Here is a 12,211-nt window from a genome sequence, read left to right on the forward strand (position 1 = left end):
TTGTTTTAAAATAAATTCGTGATACAGTCAGGAATTGGGATTTTTGAAGCCTCTCTCTTTGATTCCGCCTTGCGAGGCGGGAATTTGCAGTCTCTCTCGGGTTCGGGTAGAAGCAGCGAAGTAGAAAATCGAAGAGGGTGACAAGGAAAGAGGCGAAGGACTGTATGAAGGGGAAGGGGAGATGCATACATAGATAGGCCGCGCTGGGTTTTTATTTTATTTTACGTTGTTGGGTTATGTTGAGGAGAGTACATTCTTTTTATGTGTTATTTGTATTCTTATAAAATGCACAAGTTAATATATATTTGATCCATCTTTACTATTTATCTGAGTTTATCAAACGATCACCGTATAATGTTGGACTATATTCCTCCTTCTAAAAATACATTTAATATCTTATTATTTGTTTTACGTATCTAGACATCTAATATTTATCTCTCATACATTCTAAAAATATTTGTCTCTCATACCTAGACATTAAATATTTGTCTCTTATATATTCACTATCGGGTTTCTCTAGAGGGTGCACCCAGGGATGGACTCATAGGATAGTCCTGGGAGATTCGATTAGTAATTAGTTAGCTCGGTTGTCAAAAAATCATCTTTTGGGCGATGAAGTATGTGAGGTGTTCATCTCTATCGAAGATTCCAGTGTTGCGCTCTTTCAAAATTTTCCAGCAGTTCAGGATAATAAGCGATTTCAACCTTTTTCTTTTGGAATGTTTAGGCTGGCTACGATGGTCCACCATTGGTGAGGGGAGAGTGTGAGTAACAAGGAATCCAACAATCCACCCCGCGAGGTCGGTCTAGATGTGTTTGGAAAATCTGCATGCAGCAAACAGGTGGTGACTAGATTCCAGTTCCCGTGTACACGGTGGTCAGAACGAATTGTGACGCCACTGTCTATCTGAGGTCCATATGCAGCCTGTTTTGGATTGCAAGCTTCAAAGAACTGCCTCTTGTGTAAAAGCTTGTACAACCAAGATACGTCGTAGAATTCCTACTAAATTCCTACGTTTCGTTTCCAGGGAATGTGTCGGTGTTTGCGTAAAGATGATTTTCACAAATTTTAAACAAGGGTATGGGGAACTCGGATACAAATTCTCATGTAAATCTGCAAACTTCCAAGAGCAAGCCGCTCGATTCAAGCACTGCCCACGTACTGCCGTAAAACCAAGAGCAACAACTATTTGATCAATTTATTACACATTTAGCAAATCCAATCAAGACCTGGCCATCAGGACGAAGCACGAACATCACTGAACTTTCCAGGCTTGCAAGTCGCAACAGGCGTCCAATTTTATTTGTTAGTCGTATTCCATGTCTCGGATAATGTTATCCTTTCATCATGCCAACCAGTTTGATGTACCTTTCATCACATGTCATCATCAGATGCATTTCTCCCCATCTTTATCCGAATCAGATACTCTCAACTGTTATTATACTCTGAACAAAGGATCTGAGAATGAAACACTTTTTTTTCTTCCTGAGCGTCATACAATTCTTCCATAAGAGAATAAAACATAAGACACGTTCAGTTTATGTACAGAGTGAGATGTAGTTTGTCTGTGGCCAGTGTATATAATTTTTACAGCAGATGTGGGGGCAAACAAACAAGCCCCAGGACTATCTGATACTGATCACCCAACAAGTGAATTGTAACGCAATGATTAACTGATATGTTAATCCCCCAATCAATGAAGATATGATTCCAATCTCTTTGGGTATGGGGTTGAAGAATATCTGCAAGAGAGAAGCACGATATACCATTATATCACATGATAAAGCTTCATCAAACATGGAAAACAATTTGTCAACAGATTTATGCAATATAACAGAATGATACAAACACGGTGGCGCAGACAATTGATAGAGTAGCCTCCTCAAGATAATATATAAAATTGGAAAGAAAAGAAAAATGATTGACTGTTCATAACTCATGAGGCATGTCAAAACTTATCAATGGATCTCAACCTGTTCATAATGCTCCAAAGTTATATGACTATTTTCTTTCTTATTTTTTTTTCTGAAAGGGAATGCACTAGATATGTTTCGTTTACCTGTCAAGGCAACATTAGAATGAAAAAACCATTTACAGGACACTAGCCAAGTACTTACCATTTACTATTCTCAATTGTGTCTTCTATGTGCGCATTTCCATTACTATTCTGCAAGCTAGGGGAAGGCTCCCTAGGGTTGCCTGGGTTGTTTAACAGTTGAGAGAAACCCTGCCAAAATCTTACAGGGAGAAACTGAGCGTTTTCCTGATGCTCTTCAGATTGCCTTTCATACAAACCAGCTGAACCTGGATTTAACTCAGAGAACCTAACAGCTCCAAGAAGTCTCTCAGGAAGCTCTGATTCAGTTTGACTCTCGACAAGAAAGGCTAAATCTACAGTTAGCGTTGTAACATAACCAAATGCCAAATGAACGATTGCATTTGCAACTATAGAGGACCCGATATCCACATCAACTTCAATGAAGTTTGATCCCTGAATGTACTTGCATGAGAGAGCTCTCCCCAGTATACAGATAGCTTGTTCACCCACAGCGGTTCGAACAATCCAAGGCCCCTTAACTATGTTCGCTATTAGCTTAAGCCTGGAGTTCCGGAATGCATCGTCCCCTTTTAAGAATTGATCCATAAGCGAGCCTTCGGGTGCAGGTTCCAGTGATACAAAGTAGAATATCGTGCTGTAGTTATCCTTCGGCAGTTGCAAGTTGAAGGCCCAGACAAAAGGCTGATTACCACTTGAAACCTCCTCATCGATGGCTTTCCTAACACGATGGTTCTTGTCTTTCAGGATCCCAGAGATTTTTGTTGGTCCTCTGATCCAATCAAATCCAAGAGGCTTTAGAAGATATTCCCCGCCTGGTATTTTTACCTTACTCGTTAGATATTCTGGGCCTCTGACCATAAACGAGTCACCGTGAGGAGTAGCCCAGCCATTAGGACAGTTTTCAGGTGTGAGATAAGGAACTGTTCCTCCTGACTTTACATTCTCTATCCATTGGTGCTTAGCCTCAGCATCGGAACAAGTCATCTACAGGAAAATGCCAAGTTTAGCGAGTTCTCACACAAATAGAACAGACTATGGTACGGTGAAATGGCAATCCACATGTAAGCATAGCAACACTAATGTTGATTATTTACATTCTACACAAAATAAGTGCTGACTATTTACATTGCAACAACAAAAGCACCCACGTGGCTACTTTAGTAGATCTTGTAGAAAAAGAAGAAGAAAAATTGTTGTATTTGAGTGCAAGCATCAATCACTTCAACACAACATTTAGATTGACAAATAATCCTTCTGTCACACACCGCTTAACTTAGGCAGCAAACGAAACAAGGACTTTCGACTCCTCAATGGAAGTACATGCACTTCAAGAAGCCACAGTTACAGCTTGTGGCTTTTTGCAAGAACACACACAAAAAAATACAAAATGTTCTCCGGTGGCCTTATTGATTTTGGTCCTATTGAAGCATATTCCCCACATTTCCTCAAAACCTTAATCTTTTTTATCACCTAGTTGGTACATGAAACTCAATATGATCAAGTGCAAATACCTACTAGAAATGGCAGAAGACGCATCATCTCCCACGATTATTGTACTGTGCTAAAACCAGACTACATGGCACCAGTCCAACAATTAGGTGTATACATAGCATTCTAAAAGATCAGTTGTACACTTCTAAAAACCATTAGGTATGAGACCTGAAGCATTATGCTGTGACAATGAGCAAAACGAGGCTAATCGAAATCGAACACTAGGGCCAAATGGGCCGCAACCCGTCCCACTTCCCACCCCTAAGTTCCGAGCTAGTTAGAAACATCTCTCATTTCCTTCTTCCATTACCACGAATCTACAATTCTTCAGGACAGCGATAGAAGTGGAAACCCGGAGGTCTAGTGTTCTTCAGCCGAAGCAAAGAGACGTGCCCCGGGCAACCTCAAATCAGGTCAGCACCTGAAATCACTCAACAGCTAGAAATAATAACCTCACAAAATCATAATCGCCCCCTGCCAAATCACTCAACTCAGAGCAGGAGGGATCACACACAACGAGCTCCCGTTCCGTTGTAACTGAATTAGCTCCTTGAATCCGATGGATTCAGCTGCAGGACTCAACTCCGGACCATGTTCTTGCACACCCTACTACAACGAACAAGCAGCAGCTTGACAAAGAAACACGCGATCCCCAAGAAGCGACGAGGAGTACTAAACCGAGCAAGGACAAGAACCGGAGGAGCGGCACGCTCACCTTGGGGATGGGGATGGATCCCGGCCGCTTGCTCTCCTGGACCGGACGAGGTTCTGCGACTACGGAGCCGAGCCGAACCGAGCGAAAGCCGCGAGAAAGGGATGCGAGGATCTGGCGAGGCCTCGATTGCGTGGGACTTGTCTTGGATTCGTGCCGTCTTCGAGAAGGTCTCGTGCGCTCCGGGGAAGGAAGGAGAGCTTTGCGTGGCCGTCGCTGCGTGGGATAAACAAACAAACGGATGCAGGCAGGGACGACGAGGAGGAGGAGGAGGAGGCTACGGAAAATAATACTACCGACAAATAAAAATTTATGTCTGAACTCATTCATATGGTGGTTTATATTTTTATAAGAACTTCATAAAACTTATGATAGAGACAAATGAAATTATATATGGTGAAATAAAGAATGAAATAAATTAATATGTATCATATTATAAATTAGATTTAGATCTTAAATGTATGAGATCAGATCTGATATGATTATTTTCATAGGCCTAGCAGCATGATTGACATGATAATTATTTTTTTCCTTCAGCTTTGCTAATATTTTCCAAGTATTTTAAACCTAGCTTATTTTTCAATCAACAGACTAAGAACTTGGATCATCCAACTACTTAAGAATTAAGATGGTTGGATTTGATCCAGCCATAGGATTGTGTTTTTCTTTCCTTTTTATCAGGAAAATATATAGTCGTATATCATGTGTCAATATTTTCCTTTGTCTATTCCTTCATATTTTTCCATTCGACTCCTCACTCAACCCGCTTTAAATTATACGGGATGGTAAAATGGATTGTTAGGAGGAAAAATTGGATGACAAGAGATGAGATGATCACCGAGATCTAATATGCTTGGATATCCGATCCTAATATCCATTGCTTTCCTTCTCAATCTACCAAATGATACGTTGATAATAACATAGTTGTTAAGGGCTTATGGCGTCGCCAAATTGTCATTTTGGCATCGTGATGCTCGTTAGTGAACACCATAGCCTTCACCTCACCTAATTCCACTGCGGTGTCCGCCTTTCCGAGCTTGGCGTCACCCATTCATCGACTTATCAACTAGCAACACCGCAATGTGAAAGACGAGCCCTGCAAAGCCAATGGAGTGTGAGTGGAGAAAGGAACATAGAGAGCCATCGTTGCCACTGTCGTCGCCTCCCCAACTGACTCGGCAGACGCAAACCTGTAGATCACGTCCTCCTTTGCTCCGCGGCTCAGATCCCTCCTCCTATTGCTCTTCCATGCCTTAGATCCCCTTCTTTCAGATGTGGCCAAGGTCGCCGATCTAGTTGGTCGTGGTGGTGGTGTTGTTTGGTTGTGGTGATGAGGGGAAGATGAGGTTATGGAGGGACAGGGGCGGGAGTGAGCGGGACCTCAATTGCAAGCCACCCTTAGGCCAGGTGCACATCATCGTTGTTGGCGGCTCATATCAGCCCATCTTGCCTTGCCGTCGATTTCTAGCAAGGATCATGAGAGTATTGGGTTGGTTGTTGACTTTTGGATTGTATGTAGTGTGGAGTGATGTCTAAGCTACTCTAGTACTCTAATATTACTTATTTAGTTCTCTTCTAAACCTATGATATTGTCATATGAACTATTTATGTTATTATTATGGATTTGTAGTATCATTTGTTATGTACTGGTATTAAATTCATGTGAGTATAGCGTCGTCTTGCCTCACGCCATACTAGTGCTAAAAGGTGTGAAGGTAATCAGACACATTGTCTTGCCTTACCGTCGTGCAACTATGGATAATAATAATAGGAGGGTAGTGGTAGCGGGAGATAAAGGTTTCATGAGGCATAGAGGAGGAAGAAGCGATTCAGGTGGTCTGCATGAAGATGAAGGTTTCCCTAGGGCCTCCTGACATTTGGTTTGTGTCCACCCCTAGTCAATCCGACTAACTTACGAAGAGTAATTCACGAATTTTCTTTGAAAGATATGCACATAAATTCAATTGTAGTAATAACTTTACCATAGGAAAAAAAGCATCAACATCACCTTGAATAGGTAGGGGTGGTTTGGTTGTAAGAATCAGTTCTAAATGGACTCCCGGGTGCCTAATTCGCTAGCAAAACAGCGATAAACAATTCACCCTTTTGAACTACGGCCGAATCAGCCCAAAGGTAGTTTTGTTGGAGATATGATAACATTTTCCTTACCTGCCCTCACCTCCGCCACCTCCTTCGACTCATTCTTTGACACACCAAGCTCTTCCTCCTCACTGGTGGTGAGGGCAAAGCCCGCCTCAAATGCAGCCGCCACCTCCACTGGGCAACGTGCGACTCATAGGTTGTCTTGACTTCGTGCAGGCTCAACAGCCTAGGCGGCGATGCAGTCTAGGCCATGCCGTCCACGGGTGTCCTTGATTCGGTGCTCCACGATGAGCTTGAGGAGAAAGGAGGGAGGGAACGACGACGATGCCCGAGGAGGAAGAAAGGAAGCGGCTCGGGAGAGAGATGAGGTGGTGTGAATGTCGGGCTAGGTTTGAGGCGGTGATAGTGAAAATCAGGCAGGCAAGAAGGAGAGTGGAAACGGGAGAAAGAACACGAGTCTGGGATAAGGTTTTGGAATTTGCAGCAAAAATGGGAAAAGAAAATCAAGAAAGAAATAAGGGGCAAACTAGCAATTAACACAAGTTTTCTTTTACTTTTTGTCTTATTTTGGTGCCAATAATTGCATTGCCCTTCCCCGTCACATGCCTGCAAAATTCTCTAGATCCAACGGCTGCAAATCGTGATCAGGCGATCAGACGGCCATAAAATAACTTAAATTTTCCCGCATAGAAAATACACGAGGGCTTGAGAGGCCGCCTGACACGCGCTTCTCCTCCCCTTCCCTCCCTTCCCAATCCCCGTCTCCGCCGCTCCCCGGCGGGCCTCCGCCGCTGCCCTCGCCGCGCCGCGGACCCCATGCGGCGGCGGCCTAATCTGCTGCCGTGTGGCGAGGACAGGAGCCAGCGGCGCAGGGGTAGGGGCGGGCTGTCGCTGGATCTCGTGGAGTCGCCGCGCGCCAACCTGTCGCGCCATGATTGATCATGAGCTCGAGAAACCTCGCCCGACCTCCGGTTAGCCTTTTCTTGCAGGTCTTGTCTCCGTCTTGTTTTTTTCTTGTTTGTTTTGCTTTATCCGCGCGTGTAGCTGTCGGTTGCTGCTGAGTAGAACGCGAGTTGTAGGGGAAGATGAGAGCGAGGAATGGGAGGAACAGCTCAATTTTACTCTATGAATAGCCCATGAGGATAAAGCTGCTAGCTTTGAGATATGCTGGTCGTGCATTGTTGTGCAATTACTAGTTTCCTCGCGGTGCGAAAATGGGAATTTCCCATGATTACAAACCTTCCGGTATAAGTATGAATATTTGTGACATATATATTTGCTTCTTAAATAGTTGAAGTTGTGATCATATGGAAATTTCTGCAATATATATTATGATGTGAGTTATCAGACATCTTAATGATGCATACAATACCTTTCAGGCTTGTGCCCATGGATGCTTGCTATTGTTTGCCTTCATCCTTAACAAGTGTGTAAAAACACTGCCTTCAAAGTTTCTTTTTCTGTGCATCTGCTTGATATGCTTCTGAGTTCTGACCTTAATTAATATAGTTAAAGTATGTGGATTTATCTTTCTTTGCACTTTTGCTCATATATTATGTAATCATCATGGCAGGTGTCTTATAGTGCTGTAAATGGATGCTTTACCTACAATCCACGTTGTTCAAGAAACTACTATCAGTGTTCTCCTACCACTAGTTTGCAAGTAGGCCAGATGCTTTTGCCTTGCAAATTAAGGAAAACTACTCAGTGGAAGTCTAGCTTTTTCACCGAGAGGAAGATTGTATCACACTGTTCATCAGATCTTACTGCAGAGAGGAAGTGCCCAACTATTTAGCAGTCAATGTTTTGCATGATCAATCAAATACAAGACAGGGAGCTATTCGTAAAGTGCTAGTCATCTTGAATCCGAATTCTGGATTCCGAAGCTCTCGGGATGTTTTCTACAAGAAAGTGCAATCAGAATTGAAGGTAAGACGTTCCTAATTTTTTAGTCAAAACCTTTGCATTTATCAACTACACTTATTTGTTGTGTATTCATATGAGTTTCTGTCTTATCCAATGAGATGCATATCGTTGCCAATTTTGTTTTGTAAAATACATAATATGCACAAAACCATGGAGAAAAAGATTCCATATGTTTTAGAAAAAGATGACAAATGCACTCCTTTAGAACTTTTACCTGTAATTTATATATTTTTGCGTTTGAATTTTGATTTGGTGCACCTTTCAGGCTTCATGATGGAAGTCGTTGAAACAGCATATGCTGGTCATGCAAAGGTTCTTGCTTCTACCATTGACCTCAACAAATGCCCTGATGGTAATATCATTTACATGTCTGTGTTTGCAAATTGCAATCGTATTCCTTCTATTTCACTATTCAGTACACTATATATTTTCTTGTTCACAGGTATTATATGTGTTGGTGGCGATGGAATCGTAAATGGGGTCTGCTCTGTTCCTATGTTTCTCTTTCTTTGTAGAAACTGAACTGGGATACCATTTTGCTTTATTGCACCTGAGTGGACTTGTTCTTTGCATTTAGTGTGTATAAACCATATATGTGTTGGATGGGTTTGTTCTTTCTGCTCTCATAAAAGATACCATTTTAAGCTCGTAGTTACTGCTGAGCAGTTGCTGATTATAGTTCGGACTATTAAGTAGCATTGACACTTGTCTGACCCTTCGACTGGTGTCCACCACCAGTGCACCCCGGCCATGTACAGAGGCATTTTGGATATTTTTTTTTCTTGCCTAAAATTTATCCATCCCGCTAAATTGCTAATGACATGTTTCTATATCTTAATACAGGTTCTGAATGGTTTACTTGGTAGAGATGATATTAAGGTGGCAATTAGACCTCCCATTGGGATAATACCTGCTGGTTCTGATAATTCATTGGTGTGGATTGTTCTTGGCATCAGGGATCTTGTTTCTGCTGCAATTGCTTTAGCTAAGGTAGTTTGGTTATGTTATGTCCAACTTTTTCATACTAGGTCGTCCAACCATGAAATAATCTCTCTGGTTGACATATCTTCAAATTTGACTGTATATATTAATTTGTAAGATCATTCTTCTTCAGGGCGGTTTCACACCAATAGACATATTTGCCGTAAAATGGATCCAAGCTGGAGCCACTCATTTTGGTCTGATAAGTTTTCATCCTTCTGCACATCTAATTCTGATGTGATGCATTTGATATCTTAACTCTTATCATTGAAGTGATTCCAATGTTATCAATCTATGTTAGAAATTAGAGTTATAACCTAGCTAGAGAGCCTTATGTAAGTATGGCCTCTAGCAAGAAAGTGATAATTCTTGGTCTTATGTGGCTTAGTTGCTTGTAAGAATAAAAGGGATTTTACTTTTACATGGGACATTTGAAACCATATAATATAGCAAAACGTAGAGGTATAGGAAAAGCAATAAATAACAGAACTTCTACTCATGGTCTTGCCAACTAATTGGGATTAGAGAAAGGGATATGCTGGTTCATATCTGGGTAATTGAAATGCTCCTCCAGTCACTTCTGTTCATACTGTTGAGAAATAGAAATATGGCTAAATGACTTAAAAATTTGCACCACAGCTATCGAGCATGCCACCATTGTTATTTGTAGTTCTTGCTTAAATACCTCTTATTGATCGATAACATTACCTGCAAAGCCACAATTTTTGATGTTCTGAATCTGATGCATCTTGTCTTCTATATACCCATATAGCTGAAAACGTGTTCCTTTTCTTCCCAGTTCTGCAACTATCTGAAAACTTCCGCCTGCAGCTTGGCCCCTTCTGTTATGTTGTCACTGGCCTTCTGAAGTTTCTGTCATTGCCTCAATACAGATTTGAGGTGGAATATCTCCCTTTACCACCAGAGAGAAATCCTGAATTGAAGCTACTGACTGAAAAATGTCATGAGCAGCTTTCTGATTGTGGCAAGGTTAGGAGAGGTATAAAAATTGATGGTAGGATCGAAGATAATCGGGTTGCCAGGAAAGGGGAGTTTCTTGGCATTTTTGTCTGCAATCACTTTTGCAAGCCTGCCCAGGGGTTACTTTCTCCAGTTATTGCACCAAAAGCTCAGCATGATGATGGCAGTCTGGACTTGATTCTTGTCCATGGAAGTGGTAGACTCAGACTATTTTGCTTCTTTATTGCCTATCAACTTTGCTGGCATCTTTTACTCCCTTTTGTGGAATATGTCAAGGTATTGTGACTTCCTCATATTTCTTTATGTTACTCCTTGCGTCAACTCTTATCATTTGGCTTACAATCCCATTTCCAGACATTCTTGAACATGAACTTCCTGGCTTGTGTTTTCTAAAGCATCAAACATCTCATAACTTCAGTCAGTTGCCTCGCTTGTAAATCACCTGTCACTTATGCAGTACATGGTTTTGCATCATTTGCTTGCAGGTAAAACAGGTAAAGATTAGGCCGGTTGGCAATACTCGCAATGGGTGTGGTGTCGATGGGGAGCTTCTTCGCGCAGAGAGCCAAGCTGAATGTCAGTGCTCGTTGCTTCCAGCCCAAGGGTGGTTGCTTGGCTGGCATCCCAAAACTTAGAAGTAGCCATCTAACCACCCAGCAGTCATGCTATTGTTCTGAGCTATACTGCAATTGTTGATTCAATAGAAAGCAAGGGAATGATGCACAGTAAATGCATGTTCTGCCATTGTTTGCACGGTAAATGCATGTCCTGGCTTGTGTTTCTAAAGCATCAAACATCTCATAACTTCAGTCAGTTGCCTCGCTTGTAAATCACCTGTCACTTATGCAGTACATGGTTTTGCATCATTTGCTTGCAGGTAAAACAGGTAAAGATTAGGCCGGTTGGCAATACTCGCAATGGGTGTGGTGTCGATGGGGAGCTTCTTCGCGCAGAGAGCCAAGCTGAATGTCAGTGCTCGTTGCTTCCAGCCCAAGGGTGGTTGTTTGGCTGGCATCCCAAAACTTAGAAGTAGCCATCTAACCACCCAGCAGTCATGCTATTGTTCTGAGCTATACTGCAATTGTTGATTCAATAGAAAGCAAGGGAATGATGCACAGTAAATGCATGTTCTGCCGTTGTTTGCACGGTAAATGCATGTCCTGGCTTGTGTTTCTAAAGCATCAAACATCTCATAACTTCAGTCAGTTGCCTCGCTTGTAAATCACCTGTCACTTATGCAGTACATGGTTTTGCATCATTTGCTTGCAGGTAAAACAGGTAAAGATTAGGCTGGTTGGCAATACCCGCAATGGGTGTGGTGTTGATGGGGAGCTTCTTCGCGCAGAGGGCCAAGCTGAATGCAGTGCTCGTTGCTTCTAGCCCAAGGCCGGTTGCTTGGCTGGCATCCCAAAGCCTAGAAGTAGTCATGCTATTGTTCTGAGCTATACTGCAATTGTTGATTAAATAGAAAGCAAGGGAATGATGCACAGTAAATGCATGTTCTGCCGTTTTTTTAACCTATTTATTGTGAGTATGTAAGGATAAGTGGCTTGGTTTTCTCCCCATTGCTGGCCACGTGTATAATTTGAAGAAGTGTCTATTTTTGAACTTATATTGTAGTGCAAATGGAAATGGAAATTTAACTATAGTTTTGCCCATACTTTGGGTTGTGAGATTGAAGTGCAGTCTGAATGCCACTTATCCTTTTCAATTTTCCTTTCGGATATGCATAGAATTCAGCTTGGTTGTAGGGATGGGATTTGGGAACGAGCTGAGCTCAAGTGAATTAGGCTGCTTTTAGCTTGGCTCTTTTACATGATGTGAGCAGAGGCAGCAGTTGAAAATGGGCTGGCTCAGCTGGGATTCGTTCTCTTAATGCATTTTTTTATTGATGACTTCAGTTCTTTTAAAACATATTGATCAGAAGTGTCTTGTGCCTTTTGCAACTGGCATGTTC

The 12,211-nt window shown here is 42.0% G+C and overlaps 1 protein-coding gene and 1 pseudogene across 1 annotated transcript; one reads left to right on the forward strand and one right to left on the reverse strand.

Annotated features, from left to right (window-relative positions):
• Window positions 1-1,409: 1,409 nt before the first annotated feature.
• Window positions 1,410-4,554, reverse strand: LOC133896084 (protein ENHANCED DISEASE RESISTANCE 2-like). The gene is made up of 3 exons (XM_062336597.1): window positions 4,267-4,554; window positions 2,119-3,044; window positions 1,410-1,743 (listed from the first exon to the last, which is right to left on the reverse strand). Coding segments are annotated over exons 2-3 (927 nt in total). The 5' UTR covers window positions 4,267-4,554; the 3' UTR covers window positions 1,410-1,742.
• A 2,513-nt stretch (window positions 4,555-7,067) lies between these two features.
• On the forward strand, window positions 7,068-11,935 carry LOC133896225 (sphingoid long-chain bases kinase 1-like; annotated as a pseudogene).
• Window positions 11,936-12,211: the final 276 nt, after the last annotated feature.

Source organism: Phragmites australis, chromosome 16 (assembly GCF_958298935.1).
Source record: "Phragmites australis chromosome 16, lpPhrAust1.1, whole genome shotgun sequence".
Lineage (NCBI taxonomy): Eukaryota > Viridiplantae > Streptophyta > Magnoliopsida > Poales > Poaceae > Phragmites > Phragmites australis.

Coding starts and splice junctions, on each gene's coding strand:
- LOC133896084 (XM_062336597.1), bottom strand. CDS start 3,044: ATGACTTGTTCCGATGCTGAGGCTAAGCACCAATGGATAGAGAATGTA.